The 16664-nt window shown below is 36.7% G+C and overlaps 1 protein-coding gene across 4 annotated transcripts in view; it reads left to right on the forward strand.

Annotated features, from left to right (window-relative positions):
• Positions 1–16664, forward strand: part of SPAG6 (sperm associated antigen 6) — a 62436-nt gene that overhangs the window by 38512 nt on the left and 7260 nt on the right. For all 4 annotated transcript variants that reach the window (XM_036092621.2, XM_036092625.2, XM_078074082.1 and 1 more), the window contains 3 exons: positions 829–981; positions 3673–3864; positions 13143–13259. In XM_036092621.2, coding sequence (XP_035948514.1) covers positions 829–981; positions 3673–3864; positions 13143–13259 — 462 coding nt within the window. The remainder of the gene's footprint in view (positions 1–828; positions 982–3672; positions 3865–13142; positions 13260–16664) is intronic.

Below are 16664 nucleotides of genomic sequence, written 5' to 3' on the forward strand. Positions count from 1 at the left end.
TGGGTTATATCAATGGAATTTGAGTCTAAAATCTCAGTTTTTAATAATTTCCTGCTTTCCATTTCTAGATGGTGGGGGGCGTGGACTTTCGTCATTCTTGTCATTCTAGGTCAGCTGGGAGTAGTGAGAGACAGCATGCCTCCAGGTCTGAGGAGACCACCAGGCCCACAGCCTAGTATAATCTCTGTACTACTTGAGTTCTCAGATGCTGAAGGAGTAGAGATGAAGCAAATCTGGGTGGATTCTGAAGTTGTATCTTTTTCTGTGTATATTTTGACTAATCAATTTCATTTCACAAAACTTTAAAGTCCTCATTCTTTATGTCATCTAACATCTTCATTTGGTTGAGATTTTTCAAGAGTGAAGTGCAATCAGCTAGTAGTCATTGCTAGCAAAGGGGGGATAATTAGGCTAGAATAGTTCAAGTCTGACACTGTCTTTTAGCATTCAGTGATTAATGTGCTTCATACTCACACATTGTGATTGGGGGTTTCAGTAGTTAGCTAGTTATGAACTAGCCCTAGGCTTAGTGTCTAGGTGAGGAATTTTGACATCTATTGCAATAAGGATAAAAGTTGTGCTATTGATGCATGAAAAACTGAACCACAGAGTGGCTCCTCACAATGAATATGTCTGCACATTTGAAATAGCAGGATTATTCTACTTATATATTCCTTAATGAATACAACAATCTCACTAAATGGTATTTCAGATTTCACCAGGTGGTTTTTAGGTCCTAAATAAAAAAATTGGGCAAGGCTAAAGTTAAGATTTAAAGATAATCTCATGCTTCATGCTCAGGATGCTCTGACTCTCCTCTCCTCCTAGCTTTCACAGTTGATCGTTAACGCCGGAGGAGTGGCTGCCGTGATTGATTGTATTGGGTCCTGCAAAGGAAACATAAGACTGCCTGGCATCATGATGCTTGGTTATGTAGCGGCTCATTCTGAGAACCTGGCAATGGCAGTGATCATTTCCAAGGTCTGTGCTTGTTTTGTTTCCTCTAGTTATTGCAGTGAGATGTGCTAACACAGAGCCACACGTGAATGCCCTCCCACAGAGTATAAAATAGAACTGACCGGGGTGAAAGAATTACCTCAGAAAATCTTCAGCTTTTTTTCAAGGCTTATTAGTAAGTTTCCCAAAGCAATGCTTGCAGTAAGGTTTACTTTGCAGAAGTTTAAAGTTTTAGCTAGTGTTCAGTATCAACCAACTATCAACACTTCCGAGTTTTAGTATTATCTGTACTTAAATATTAAGTATCTATCTCAAAGGATTGACTACATATTTACAGACATATAAAGCAAACTTTGATTAAAAACAACTGTTTTAGGGGCGCCTGGGTGGCTTAGTTCATTGAGCGTCTGTCTCTTGGTTTTGGCTTAGGTCATGATCTTGGGGTCCTGGGATCGAGCCCCACGTCGGGCTCTATGCTCAGTGGGTAGTCAGTCTGCTTGGGGATGCTCTCCCTCGCCCTCTGCCACTACCCACCCCCCAACCCCTGCTTGCGCATGCTCTCTCTAAAATAAATAAATAAATATTTTAAAAAAATACAGCTGTTATAAATGACATGCCTGATATTCATTTTCATTATTCTCTGAGGTCTATACATTACCCCCTTTCCTGTCATTTGGGTAAGAGATGACAAGGCTAGGACATCCCTTCTTTATCTACCTTCTCTCTGTCAGCTTTCATGAACTGATTTCTCTTCTTAGATGGAGGCAATTCAGAGCACACATCAGATAGTAATGTTTTTGTTTCCTTGCTCTAGGGATTTGGCCTTATCTCAAGTAGGTATTAACCCAGCATGGAGTGTAGCCTTGGCACATAGTAGGTGCTCAAAAAATATTTGTTGAATGAATAAATATTGATCTCCCAAAGAATACTTGAAAGGCCGTATGCTTACAGTGTCTCTGGCAACCCTCTAGGGTGTGAGTTTCTTATCAGCATGGAAAACCTGCTGCTGTGTGCTAAACAGAAGTGCGGGGCTGGGGGGGGGGGTTGTTTTTTTCTTTTTTTTATCTCTTGCTAATCCGCAGAATAAAGAGGAACCTCAGATCTTTATTTTCTACCAATTCCTTGATAATTCTTTGCTTCACTCCCATTTATCCTGAGCTTTTCCTTTTGTTCTTCTATTACCAAAGACTATGACAGTGACCAGAGCAGTAGGGCTTTCTGAAGGGTCGCCATGGGGATATTACTGGGATTTTTGATTTGCAGTTCTTTTGTGCATAGTCAGAAAGCTTACACATAGGAAGAAGGATGAAAGAAGCAATTACTTTAGCTTCCTGTATTTCTTCCCCCCACTAACCAGGAGGCGCTCCCCTCCTTTGGTCTAGGGTTGCCGCTGGCCTCTCCCACCTAGTTTGCCTTTCAGTTAGTGAAGATTGGGGTGGTGGCGGGAGCAGTTCGAGGCACGCGAATGGGCTGCATGACTCTTTCCTTGTCCTATGGGGCACTGTAAGGACCAGTAACAACAACTCCCATTTACATCACACTTTATAATTCTCAAAGCACATTCATGTTCCTTATATCATTTGATAGTCATAACATTGGAGGCCCATAAGTCAGAATTTGGGGGATGGGGATAAAGGTGTCTTCTCTTCCTCTGTTTCATTCGTGATATATCCCAGAAGTGTGGGGTTTCTGGAAGTTGCCTCTTTCTGAAGACAGATCTGACCTTTTTTGTATTGGCAGACACACATTTTTAGTTGTAAGAAAGAAGCCAATGAAGAGATATGGCAGGTTTCTTCAGGAAATCAGTCTTACTAATAACTGAATTTTAAGGTGGACAAAAAGAAAATATACATGATCATTTGGCCTTTGCTATGGTAGCCTGACCTTGTGGTAATGGCTTTTGTGATACTAAATTTAAGGTGATAATTATTATAGTCTCAAATTCATTAGAAAATTATGCCTATATAGAATCTGGAATTATAATTTGATTTGGTTATTTGAGTCTTCCTTGGGAATATAACCCTTTAGTTAATTCTGTTTTGATTACTGAGATAAAATTGAAGCCTGTGTAAAATATAAGTACATGATATCTATGTAACAAAAGTAATCATTCTATTTTGACATTTAATCATGTTAAAATGGGCAAAACTATCATTTAAAACTTGGCCAAAATAAATGAAAATTATTTACTATTTCAGGAAAGTTTTTAGTGAATCTATTTCATCTAAAAGTTACTTAAATAGGATTCTTGCTCATTCATTTGATTTTGGATCTATAGTGGTTATTTTGTTCTCAGATCTATTATACTTGGTGAAAGGCATTTTTTTTTAAAGGATTCTAACTTTTTAAATAAAGGACAATAAAAGGTTTTAAAATCCTGAACACTTTTATTTTGTCACAGTGGAATCTGGTTTTGCCTATAATATACTAGTCTGGGGCATCTGTTGTTTGGTTAAATGCCTCTCTATTTGGGGAGTAAATGCTAGCAGAGATATTCTTAGTTTAGTTGGATTGTTACAGATAATTAAGGTAAATTAGTTCTAGTCATTTTATTGACTTGAAAAATGACAGCCCCTGTGATGTGCTCATTTATTGAACCGTTTAGGAAAAAAAGGATCAAGGCCAAAATGATTTCTTCTAATGTTTGAGAGACATGGAAGACTCTTTAATCCTGCTCTAGATTCATAACACTTGCACTTTTGATCAACGCTGCAGGGTGTGCCCCAGTTGTCAGTCTGCTTGTCAGAAGAACCAGAAGATCATATTAAGGCTGCCGCTGCTTGGGCCTTAGGACAGATTGGGAGACACACTCCAGAGCACGCCCGGGCTGTTGCAGTCACAAACACCTTGCCGGTTCTGCTTTCATTGTACATGTCAACAGAAAGTTCCGAGGATCTTCAAGTAAAAGTAAGTGCTTACTCTTTAACAGTTGTATGAAGATTTGTTAGATTTGACTCATTCTTAAAAATATGTAATTTTAAATGTTTTAATTATCATTATGGATAATATTGATTTTATTATTTGAGAAATAGAAATTTATCAGAAGAACTGAGGTGGCTTTTCTTTGCAAATAGGTTACCCTTATCTCTAACAGTGCTATAGTTTAAAGGAAGTTCTCTATAGGTGCAAAGTGGGTTGTAAAATGAATGTCTGGTTTTCGCATTCTACATTCATGTTGACTTTTCTTATGGAATAGGAATTGAATAATAGGATTTTGAAGGTGGAATTAGAACTTTGGTCCAGTTAATATTAAAAAATTGAGTCCAAAAGAATTTAAGGTGCTTTCAAAAGACATGATGCAACTGGTCAGAGGGTATTCCTGAAGCTATGATTTACCTCTCCTAACTCTGCTTGATCTTTTAATTATATGTTTTGTGTTTGTTCCTTAAAAGAAAAATGTCCATAAATTCACTAAGTTAAACATTTTTAAATCATGTGTTTTTTAAAAAGCAAGGTTTCTTAAAAAAATATTAACTACTAGAATGATTCACAAAACATACATTTAATTAGGATGGGTTGTTTAATAATTTTAAAATTTAAAAGAAAGAAAAAAATGTTTCCTAGCATAACTCCCTTAAGAAAACATGTACCTTTTTTGAAAGCAGTTTTCAGAATTGACTTAGACTGAGGAAAGTACACAGAAAAGATGATAATAATAATTCAAAATAAAATTAACAAGAGTAAGTTAAATGACATTTAAATTTAGTTAAAACAATAAATTAACAAATAGGAAAGCACATTTCCTGAAGCAACTTTAGATGGTATAGTAAGGCAAGAAGTTTACTCGAACTATATAGCTGAGGGACTCTGAAAGTATATAGTGAGTCATTTATTGGATTTATAAATCTTATAAAGGTGAATTTATGTTTATTTGGTTATGTTTATGTGTTATTTTTCTACACATTCATTGAGGGAATTTCTAACATTAACATTTTTTCAATTTTTATAAGACTTTCTAGATCAAAGAAATGACTTAGTAGATTTGGGGCTTCCTTACATTTCTCCACAGTGTTGAGTATATTCCTTTGCAATGCTTGGTAGAGAGTACGATTGACAATATGCTAAGGCCTTTCCCTGTTTAACAATTCTGTGATTCTTTGGCTTTCTGGTGAGAAACCACAATTACATTTCCGGTTTTGAGTTGTCCAAGTACAGCTGATTTACATGTGTATAATTTTAGCTTATACATGCAGTTCACTTTTTGCCTCATATTTCTTTAACCCATTATCATGCTTGCCTTTTTGTCCTCCCTCTTCCCTCTCATTCCCACCCCAGACCTCCTCCTCCTCACTCCTCCTCCCTCCTCTCTCTAGTGGTCCAATGACTATGGTCTCCTCTGCAGGGTCTCTGCAGGTATAAGCTGTGCCCAAAATATAATAGTAATCATGTTCAACTTCTAGATTATCATGAGGTAAATTATTAATAGTCTTTATTACTTTCAGATTCCTGCGTGTAACCACTTTTATTTTCCTTTAAGTTTTGGAAATAAAGGAATATATCAGCTACAGCATGAATAATTAATAGTGGAGTCAATAGTAATTAGAGTTTGAGAAACCCTTGCAAATAGTGTCTTAGGTAGCACTAAATACTTTTTATATACTACTAAGTTTACGTAACTTGGTTTTTAATGAATTATTATGCCATTTTGTCGTATAAATATCATTAGAGTAAAATAAGTTTGAAAACTTCACCTTTTGAAGTAAGATCATTTTTATTGTGTGTAAGTTTAACAAAAGTAGTTTTATTAAAACATTCAGGTTTACTAATAGAAGTTAAGGTTCCTTCTGCCTGTATTTGATAGAATATTTACTTTCAGGAAATACAATGGGTATTAAATTAAAAAGTGGGATCTTTATTAATCATTATCCTGTCAGCAATCCTTCCAAGGCTTTAAGTCCATCCAAATATTTTCATATTGTAGGGACTTATTATTTTTGCTTCCACAAGCTTTCTTGGATTCTAACATTGGTTGTTTTAAAGGCTTTAGAATGAAAGTCCAAGTCTGTTTGATTTGACATTATCTCAGTAGGGAAAAATGTATCCAAGAGCTTTAGGAACTGTCTAATGGTATTTCTCATTTGTTACTCTGTGGCAGCTTTCAAATTAAAGGCCATGTTGAAGTTCATTTTGTCCCAAAGGCATGTCAGCTTCTGTAAGCACTCCCTAATTGGTTCTGATCCAGGAGAACCAATGAGCAGTCCCTTGGAATTGTTCACATGTTTTCACATAGCTTTATATCTGCTGCACCTTATTAAAAATGGAAAAAAAAATCCATCTTTTATCTAATAAGCTCACCTACATATATTTTGAAAATATTCACACAATTGCATTTTCATATGTTTTGATTTAGAGGCATCATATTGAAATGGTCCATCTTAGTTTGGCATTTGAGTTAGTTCATTCTATTACCTTAGTTATGAAAGTATTTCTGAGGTTATTTGATTTAATTATTGTGTTCTTGTCATCATGGTTGTTTCCCTTCATTTTTTAACAGCTTTATTGAAATATAGTTCATATGCCATACGGCTCGCCCATTTAAAGTGTATAATTCAATGGTTTTAGTATATTCACAGATGCAACCATCACCACAATCTAATTTTAGAACCTTTTCATTCCCCTGTGAGCAGTCACTCCATACCCTCCCTGCCTAGCCCCAGGCAGCCATTAATTTACTTTCTGTCTTTGGAGATTTGCCTCCTCTGGACATTTCATTTAAATGGAATCATACATTATAAGTGGTCTTTTGTGCCTGACTTCTTTTCATTTAGCGTAAGTTTCAAGGTTCATCCATGTTGTAGCATGTATCAATATTTTGTTCCTTTTTATTGCCAAATAATATTCCATTGCATCACTATACTACATTTTGTTTACTCATTCACCAGTTGATGGACATTTGGGCTCTTTCTACTCTTTTTATTATGATAAATAATGCTGCTATGAACATATTTGTACAGGTTTTTGTGTGGATGTATGTTTTCATTTCTCTTGGGTACAAACTAGGAGAATTGCTAGATCAAACAATAACTCTTTTTAATATTTTGAGGAACCACCAAACTGTTTTCCAGTGTGGCTGTACCATTTTATATTCCCATTAGCAATATATGAGGGTTCCAATTTTTCCACATACTTGTCGACACTTGTTACTACCTTTATTTTTTTTTTATTGTAGCCATTCTAGTAGGTGTGAATTGGCATCTCAATGTGGTTTTGATTTGCATTTCCCTGATGGTTAATGATGTTGAAAAATCTTTTCATGTGCTTATTGGCCATTTGTGTATCTTCTTTGGAGAAATGTCTAATCAGACCCTTTGCCCATTTTTAATTTGGGCTATTATAGTTTTATTATTGAGTTGTAAGTGTTCTTTATATATTTTGAATACAAATCCTCATCAGATGTATGATTTACAAGTATTTTCTTCCATTCTATGGGTTATCATCACTTTATTAATGGTATTATTTGCAGCAAAAGTCTTTAAAATTTTAAAGGTTCAATTTATTTATTTTTTCTTTTGTTGCTTATACTTTTGGAGCCTTATCTAAAAAGACTTTGCCTAACCCAAGGTCATGAAGATTTATTCTTATGTTCCCCCTTCCTTTTATTTATTTTTTATTTTAATTTTTTGGGGGGGAGGGGCAGAGGGAGAGAAAGAGAGAGATAATCTTAAGCAGGCTCCATGCCCATCACAGAGCCCCAGGCAGGGCTCAATCTCACAACCCTGAGATCATGACTTGAGCCAAAATCAATAGTCAGACACTTAACCGATTGAGCTACCCAGGCGCTGCCCCCCTTCCTTTTAATAAGTATAACTCTTTGGGCCAGAATGCTTTCAGAACAAAATTAACTTTTGAATAAGAAACACTATCTATTTTAGGCAATTTTCATTAAAGATCATCCATTAAGGAAAGCAACAATGAATAATTTTTGTTATTTCTTTCATTTTCTGTGAAAAACAATTGAAATGGTATCAAATATTTGCATAGTATTGACAATTTTAGTTTGTTAATTACTATTCTTATGTGTGTTGTTAAGAGATTAAAAAATAGTGTTGCTAGTTACTGTGGTTTTTACAATAGATTTTATCATTGTGGACAGAGTCAGTTTTTAGAAATGACAGAAAAATGAATGAATGTAGAACTGTACATGCTATGCTTCTTTATAGGAAAACCAGGTTCAAACCCAAGTTGCCCTCAATAGCTCATGACTCCTTCTCCAACATCATCATCTATTATACATGTCTAAGGATGAACACAAACTACTAAATGCTGTGACAATTAGAAAAATTCATAATCTGTTATTATTTTGAAGGAAAATATTACTTGATTTACTGAAATGGGAGAATAAGAGGGTGTGTTTACTCCATATAAATTCTGTATAATTCACAGTATGAAGTTGTAAGAACGATTTTATTTTGCTCAGTGCCATAAATAACCAAACACAAGGCACATTTTCTAAAGGCTAATAAATTTTAAACCCAACATACGACATGATCTTGTTTGTGAAAATCCTAAGGAACACAGACACACACACATACAAAAATACTAGAACTACTAAGAGTTCAAGATCACTAGATATATGACCAATATATAAAAATCTATCATATTTTCATAGGCTGGTAATGAACAATTCAAACATGTGGGGCACCTGGCTGGCTTAGTTGGTGGAGCATGCGACTCTTGATCTCAGGGTTGTGAGTTCCAGCCCCATGTTGGGTGTAAAGGTTATAAATAAGTAAACTTTATTTATTTATTTATTTATTTTAAAGATTTTATTTATTTGACAGAGAGAGAGACAGTGAGAGAGGGAACACAAGCAGGGGGAGTGGGAGAGGGAGAAGCAGGCTTCCTGCTGAGCAGGGAGCCCAATGTGGGGCTCGATCCCAGGACCCTGGGATCATGACCTGAGCTGAAGGCAGACGCTTAATGACTGAGCCACCCAGGTGCCCCATAAATAAGTAAACTTTAAAAAAACAAATATGAAATTAAGACAAGAGTTTCATTCACAATAGCATCAAAAAGAATACTTAGGAATAAATTTAATAAGAGAAGTATAGATTTGTACACTGAAAACTACAAAACATTCCTGAAAAATGTTAAAGAAGGTCTGAATAAACGGAGGGACACTCCATGTTCATGGACTGGAAGATTCAATATTATTAAGATGGCAATGCTTCTTCCCAAATTGATCTATATATTCAATACAATCTCTATCATAATCCCAACTGGCTTCCCTCTCCCACCCCAAACTTGAGAATCTGATCCTAAAATTCATATAGAAATGCCAAGGACCCAGACTAGCCAAAACAATCTTGTAAAAGGACTTATGCTGCCCAATTTTAAAACTTACTACAAAGCTACAGCTATCAAGATAGTGTGGTACTTGCTTACATAAAGACATATATATCAATGTAATTGAATTTTGAAAATCTGAAATAGACCCTTTTCTGATTTTTCACAAAGGTTCCAAGGCAACTTAATGTGAAAAGGATAGTCTTTTCAGCAAATGGCACTGAGACAGTTACTATATTCTCAAACAAAAATATTAATTTTTTTTTTAAAGGATTTTATTTATTTATTTGACAGAGAGAGAGAAAGCGAGAGAGGGAACACAAGCAGGGGGAGTGGGAGAGGGAGAAGCAGGCTTCCCGATGTGGGGCTCGATCCCAGGATCCCGAGATCATGACCTGAGCCGAAGGCAGTCGCTTAACCGACTGAGCCACCCAGGCGCCCCCAAAAATATTAATTTGGACCCTTGTCTTATACAATATACCAGAAGTAGCTAAAAGTGGATCATAGATCTAAATATAAGGGTTAAGACTATAAAACTCCTAGAAGAAAATAGAGAGGTCTTTGAAACTTTGGATTAGGCATTAATTTCTTAGAAATGACACCTAAAGCTCAAGTGATAAATGAAAACATTCATAAGTTGGATTTCATCAAATTTAAAACCTGGTATGCTTTAAAAGATACCATTAAGAAAACCAAAAGACAAGCCACAGATTTGAAAAAATTATTTGCAAATAATATATTCAAGAAAGGCTTATATTCAAAATATATAAAGAGCTCCTACAACTCAATAATATGAAGACAAATAACCCAATTAAACAATGGGCAAAAGATTCGAATAAGCATTTCACCAACAAATGATCCATCAGTACATGAAAAAATGTTCAACATCATTAGTCACTAGAGAAATGCAAATCAAAACCATAATGAGATACTACTACATCACACCCACAAGAATGGCTACAATTAATAAGACAGATAATAGCAAGTGTTGATTATCATATGGAGAATCATGAACCTTCTTACATTACTGGTCGATATGTAAAATGTTGCAGTCATGTTGAAAAACGGTTTGGCAGTTTCTCAAAATAGGAAACATAAATTTACCATCATCACCCAACAGCTTCACTCCTAGGTATCTTCCCAAGAGAAATGAAAACAGGGGCGCCTGGGTGGCTCAGTCGTTAAGCGTCTGCCTTCAGCTCAGGTCATGATCCCAGGGTCCTGGGATAGAGCCCCGCATCAGGCTCCCTGCTCAGCGGGGAGTCTGCTTCTCCCTCTCCCACTCCCCCTGCTTGTGTTCCCTCTCTCGCTGTGTCTCTCTCTGTCAAATAAATAAATAAAATTAGGGGCGCCTGGGTGGCTCAGTTGGTTAAGCAACTGCCTTCGGCTCGGGTCATGATCCTGGAGTCCCGGGATCGAGTCCCACATCGGGCTCCCTGCTCAGCGGGGAGTCTGCTTCTCCCTCTGACCGTCTCCCTCTCATGTGCTCTCTGTTTCCCATTCTCTCAAATAAATAAATAAAATCTTTAAAAAAAAAAAAAAAAAGGGGCGCCTGGGTGGCTCAGTTGGTTAAGCAACTGCCTTCGGCTCGGGTCATGATCCTGGAGTTCCGGGATCGAGTCCCACATCGGGCTCCCTGCTCAGCGGGGAGTCTGCTTCTCCCTCTGACCCTCTCCCTCTCATGTGCTCTCTGTCTCCCATTCTCTCAAATAAATAAATAAAATCTTTAAAAAAAAAAAAATAAATAAATAAAATTAAAAAAAAAAAGAAAGAAATGAAACCATTTGTCTACACAAAGACTTGTATATGAATCTCCATAGCAGCATTATTCATAATTACCCAAAGTGGAAACAACCCAAATGTCTATCAACTGGTGAATGGATAAACAATATGTGATAAATCTATATAATACTATTTGACAATGAAAGGAATGAAGCACTGATACATGCTATAATATGGATGAACCCCCAAAACATTATACTTAGTGAAAGAAGCCAGACTCAAAAGTTCACATATTATATGATTCCACCTACATGAATTGTCCAGAAAAGTAAAATTTATAGAGACAGAAAATAGGTTGGCAGTTGCCCAGGGCTGGTGGGGGAGTGACTACAAATGGAATGAGGTTCCTTGTTGGAATGATGAAGATGTTCTAGAATTAGGTTGTGGTTATGGTTGCATAACTCTGTAAATTTACTAAAAATCCATTGAATTGTGCACTTAAAATGAGTGACTTTATGGTATGTAAATTATATCTCAATAAGGTTGTTAAAAAATCTTAAGCCCAGAAATTGACAAGTAAATAAAATCTTAACTAATATACTAATATTTCTTTCATGTTGGGAAATATAGCTGATTATTAATCATGACATACATTCCTATCTAGAAGTACATGTAGTCATAAATCAGGTGTATTTCTTGACAAAGGATAGTAAAACTCAGTGAATTTGTAGGATCATTAGACCCTTTTTAGAGTTCTTAATTAATAACTTGACAGTACATCACCATGGCACAGTGGATGTGATCTGTGCTATACAATTAGTAGACCTTATCACCAATAGCAGTTAAGTTAAATTTGCTGACCTGCTAAGGTCACCATGATCCTAAGATGGCTCACAAAGATATAACTAGGTATGTTGGGGTTTGAGAGTTTAATTCTAATTTAGGTTATACTATTGTGGAAGAAAGTTGGGCTGCATTTCTTACATTCCTTATTTTGTTTCATTTAGTTTATGAAACAATGTTTGAGGACAAATGTGTCAAGAGATGAGAGGTTATACAGGACTGCTTAGCCTGGGCCTCTGGAAAACCATGAAATTAACAGAGCCTTTACTAATAGCATAAATGTGATGAAAGTTTTTCCTGAATCCATTTGGCAATTGTAAAATTCATGATGTGAAAATCAAAATGCTCCTTGGGAAAAACAAGACAAAACATCAAAATGCTCCTTGACATTTCAAAAGCACTAGACCAGGTTGGCTAAGGCCTGAGAGATAATCAAAGAATCTGAGAGATCAGAGGAAAGGATGCACCGACGCATAAAACCACATACAAGCAAGTGTGGAATTCCAGTGGAAAACAGCTGTAGACAAACCCAACTGCGGAGCCTTCCAAAGTGAAGAGGGCAGGCTTGAAGACAAGGAAACAGAGTCACAACGAGCTGTGTCCTGAGAGCTGGCTGCAGTGACGCACTACAGTCACATCAGGACCCTTCTTTGGTCACACCCGGTGTCACTGTGAAGTACAGAGTGCTGGGGAGAATGGGGAAGGGGCCTGTTGTTTTGCTTGTGGGTGATAGGCTCCCTGCTGCTGAGGGGAGCTTTCCTATACAGTCAAGTAGATCCTCTCTGTTTTGCTTTACCTGTGAATGGGGCAGTTTCTCCCCACGAGCTACAGCAGCATATCTGCAAATGTTCACTGAATAATGCACACAGTAGAATCTTCCTGACTATATACTATAAGCCACAAAACCTTTTAGAGAACACAGAATGTTTGATAATGACTTTGTACAATAAACTGTTTTCTATTTGTTGACTGGAAGGAGTAGGACATGTTGGTTATCTCACAGTTTATAAAATTTATACTAATAAAATATAATACATATTAACTTACAGTCTATAGCTTTATGCTTTTTAATTTTACTTTCCTCATGCGTGATTTTAAGACGTCAGTAATACACTGTACATTCTAAAATTTAACATGAAGACAACTGGCAGGGTATTCTATGATAAAACCAATGCCAGATAGGAAGTTTTTCTGACAACTATCTCCAACAATGAAATAACTGCAGGTTAGACCTGGACATTCATTTCATTTTCAAATCCTAGGAACACGAGGCATGAATTTTGGTCAAGCTTAGATTACTACTTTGGTCCATATTTTGCTTTCTATTTCAATAGAGTAAAAAAGCCATAAAGAATATCCTACAAAAATGCACCTATTTACCAGCCCTTGAGCCATTTCTGTATGATGCACCTCCCAATATCCTGAAGCATGTTGTTGGACAGTTCAGTAAGGTAAGAAATGCTCTCTTTTCTGGAAGTAGGGGAAGAAAATTTAAATGATTTGTTAACTTTTTTCTGTTGGGTGTCTTCTGAAAGATGGGTGCAGGCATTTACTTCTTAGCTCTCACTGCCTGTAGTGACAGGAAGGGTAACATAGGTTAATAAAATTAACATAAATTAATAAAATTCACATATAAATGATTCACACTTCCTTCTTCCTCACATTTTCTTTACAGCCTCTGTACTGTCTTTTTCAGTGTTCTTGGGGAGTAAATAGTATGCCAACATATAAACACCTCATAATACAGATAATTTATATTGATAAGTAATTTAGTAATTATGCTGGTGTCTGTTAGTCTCAGTCACCTGGGAACACTGCAAAGATCTGATAAAGAAAAATAAAAAGGTCTCTGAGCCATTTATGACAGAGTCCATGTACTTTTGGAGATGCTTTCAGACACTCATTTGGAGTTTATTGACTTATTTTATGAACAGTTTTAACAAATATAGCCATCATATTTCTTAGATCATTGCAGATTAAAAGTAGTAAGGTAGAAAGGTCAAGCTGCTGGATGTGCACTTAGCCAGCGGGACCCACTATTGATAGCAAAGGCTGAGAAAGAACAACTGTATCCCCATAGCCATTGATGGCCAGGGGGGTAACCCTAAATATAAAGAACTGGTTACATTGTGCTCAGGAGATTTGATTTAAGAAAATGGGGTCTTTGGAAGTAGCATCCCATAGTGTGAGCTCAGGCTCTGGAATTAGCATGCCTGGATCTCCTATTTACCAGCTGTAATATCTTTAGCAAAGTCTTGATGTCTCTAAACCTTAGTATGATTACCCATAAAATAGGGGTAATAAGAGTTCCCATTTTATAAGGTCACTGTAAAGATTAAATGAGATATTATATGTAAAGGGTTTAGCTTAATCCCAGGCACATATTAAGCATTCAAACCCCCTCTCCCCACTGAAAAACCCAAAATGTTGTTTTTAAGAAATAAAACATAGAAGAGGTAAGGTTAATTTTTAAAAATTAATAAAAATGGGGAGGGCAAATTCATGTGAATAGTTAGGTATAATGCTATATAAAGGAGGTATTACCATTTGTATATTTCTATAAACAATGAACAAAAACTACATATTGTTACAACTTTTAAACGAGGCCCCGCAGCTAATAGGTCTAGTTTCAGGTACTCATCTGAAAGATAATACTATCTACTAACAGCCTTCTGTTCTCTGTCTTCCATGATCTCCAATAGGCTGACCCTCAAGCACCATAGTCACTGGATAGCAGAAGGTTTTACATTGCTGAGGCTGCCTCAGGATATAGTTCTAGGTATCAAACACTTAGATTCTGTCTTCGCCTTCTAGGAAAATAATCAAACCTTTTTTTTTTTCCCCTTCGGGTACTAGGTAAGAAACTGAGCAGTCAATTTGATCAACTAAAAGGGGGAGGGAGTAAGTTGATGAGTGGCTCATCTAAGTGTCATCAGCTCTTGAAAATGAGTAGCTGACATTATTTCTGAAAGTTTTAATTTATGGTCTAATCTTTTAGGCTACTGAGTGAGGTATTCTAGTTTATTGAACTTACTGTGAAAATGAACACTAACCTGAACTGAGTTCAAAATAAGTCACGAGAGGAAACCAGTGGGATTTGTGGACGTTAGGCAGCCAAGATAAAATACAGTACCACATATGATATACTCTTACAAATGTACCTTTGTGAATATTTGCTTCAGGCAGAATTTTGTGTTTTCTTAATCTAAGGATACCAGAAAGCAAGGCAGAAGGTAAAAAGACATTAGTTTAGTGTGGCTGGGGTCAGAGATAGGAGGTAATGAAAACTCTCCAGGCCAAAGAATGTATTTATATATTTAGAACAGATATAGCTATAGGCTTATTTCACTTTTTAGAAATACATACTAGGGTCATCTTTTTTTTTTTTAGAGCGAGAACACAAGTGTGTGTGTGAGCTTAGGGGGGCGAGGAGGGGCAGAGGGAGAGAGAGAATCTTAACCAGGCTCCATGCTGAGAACAGAGCCCTACGCAGGGCTCGATCTCACAACCCTGAGATCATGACCTGAGCTGAAATCAATAGTGGGACACTTAACTGACTGAGCCACCCAGGCGCCCCACTAGTGTCATCTTTTATTGTCCAGTGGATGTGTATTACCATTCTAGTAGCAAGATCCTTTTGTAATTTTAAGTATTTGCTAAGTGCCTACACGTACCCAATACTCTGTTAAACATTGGGGGATAGATAAAAAAAAAAAAGAGACAAAGTTCTTCAAGGAACTTTATAATCCAGCTGAGAGACCAGACAAAACAATTCAAAAACACTTCAATGTGCTAGATTTCATGATAAACTTTTTTTTTTTTTAATTTAAGAAGGAATAAGTGAATGCAGTCTGAGGTATTCAGAGAGGCCTTCAATGCAGAAAGTACAAGGGAATAAAGCTGGTCTTTGAAGAAAGAGAAGGAATGGAGGGGGAAAGAAAGGGTGTTTCTGTCAGAGAGCATAGTAGCAATGACCAAAGAAGGGAGCAGGGATTCCCGTAATGCAAACCCGCCCCCTCTCCAGGACCTTTCTTGTCTGGTCAGTCATTGTTGTCTTGCCTAATTTATTTCTTCATCTTCACTGGCTCTTTCCCCTCAACACACAAACATCCACTGTCAAATCCAGTGACTTTTTAAAGTTCTCATTGGTTGCTTCTTAAAATCTTCTCTTGGATTTGTTGATTCCTTACTTTTCTGATTTGTCTTGCCTTTTTAACATCTCCTCAATTTCCTTTCTCTGCTTACTCCTTAGTATGTCCATTCATTTGTTAAACATTTATTGAGCATCTGTTAGGCATCAGGTACTAGAGAAATGAATGAAAAAATGAATGAATGAATATATAATTTCTGTCTTCAATGACATTTATGTGTGACAGACATAGAAGCTGATAGTTAAAATAGTATGTGGCAAGTACACTGAGAGTTGTTCAACAGAATGCTACAAGAGAAGAAAAGTTATCTACCTCATCCCGGGATAAGAGGGTAGATAGGAATGTCCCAGAGAAAGTTTCTTAAAGGAGGGGATGCCTGAGCTGAATCTTAAGAGATGAGTAAGAGCCGAACAAATGTGGGGAGAAGCGTGGAGGGTGGAAGGGCATTCTGGAAAGAGGAAACAGCATCGGCAAAGGCAAGAAATGGCCCAACATGCACCTATCAAGCTTACTGAAATGAAATTAAGGATAGAGATTGGTAGGGAAGGAAGCTGGAGAGGTATTTAGGACCTGAGTCACAAAAGGCCCTCTGTGCCTGCTGAAGGATCTTGCCTTTAATTTTGTGGGTAGTGGAGAGACCCTGAATGGGTGTAAGCAAAGGAGGGACACTGCTTTATTTTACATATACAAGTGGATCCCCATTAC

This window comes from Halichoerus grypus, chromosome 6 (assembly GCF_964656455.1).
Source record: "Halichoerus grypus chromosome 6, mHalGry1.hap1.1, whole genome shotgun sequence".
Taxonomy (NCBI): Eukaryota; Metazoa; Chordata; class Mammalia; order Carnivora; family Phocidae; genus Halichoerus; species Halichoerus grypus.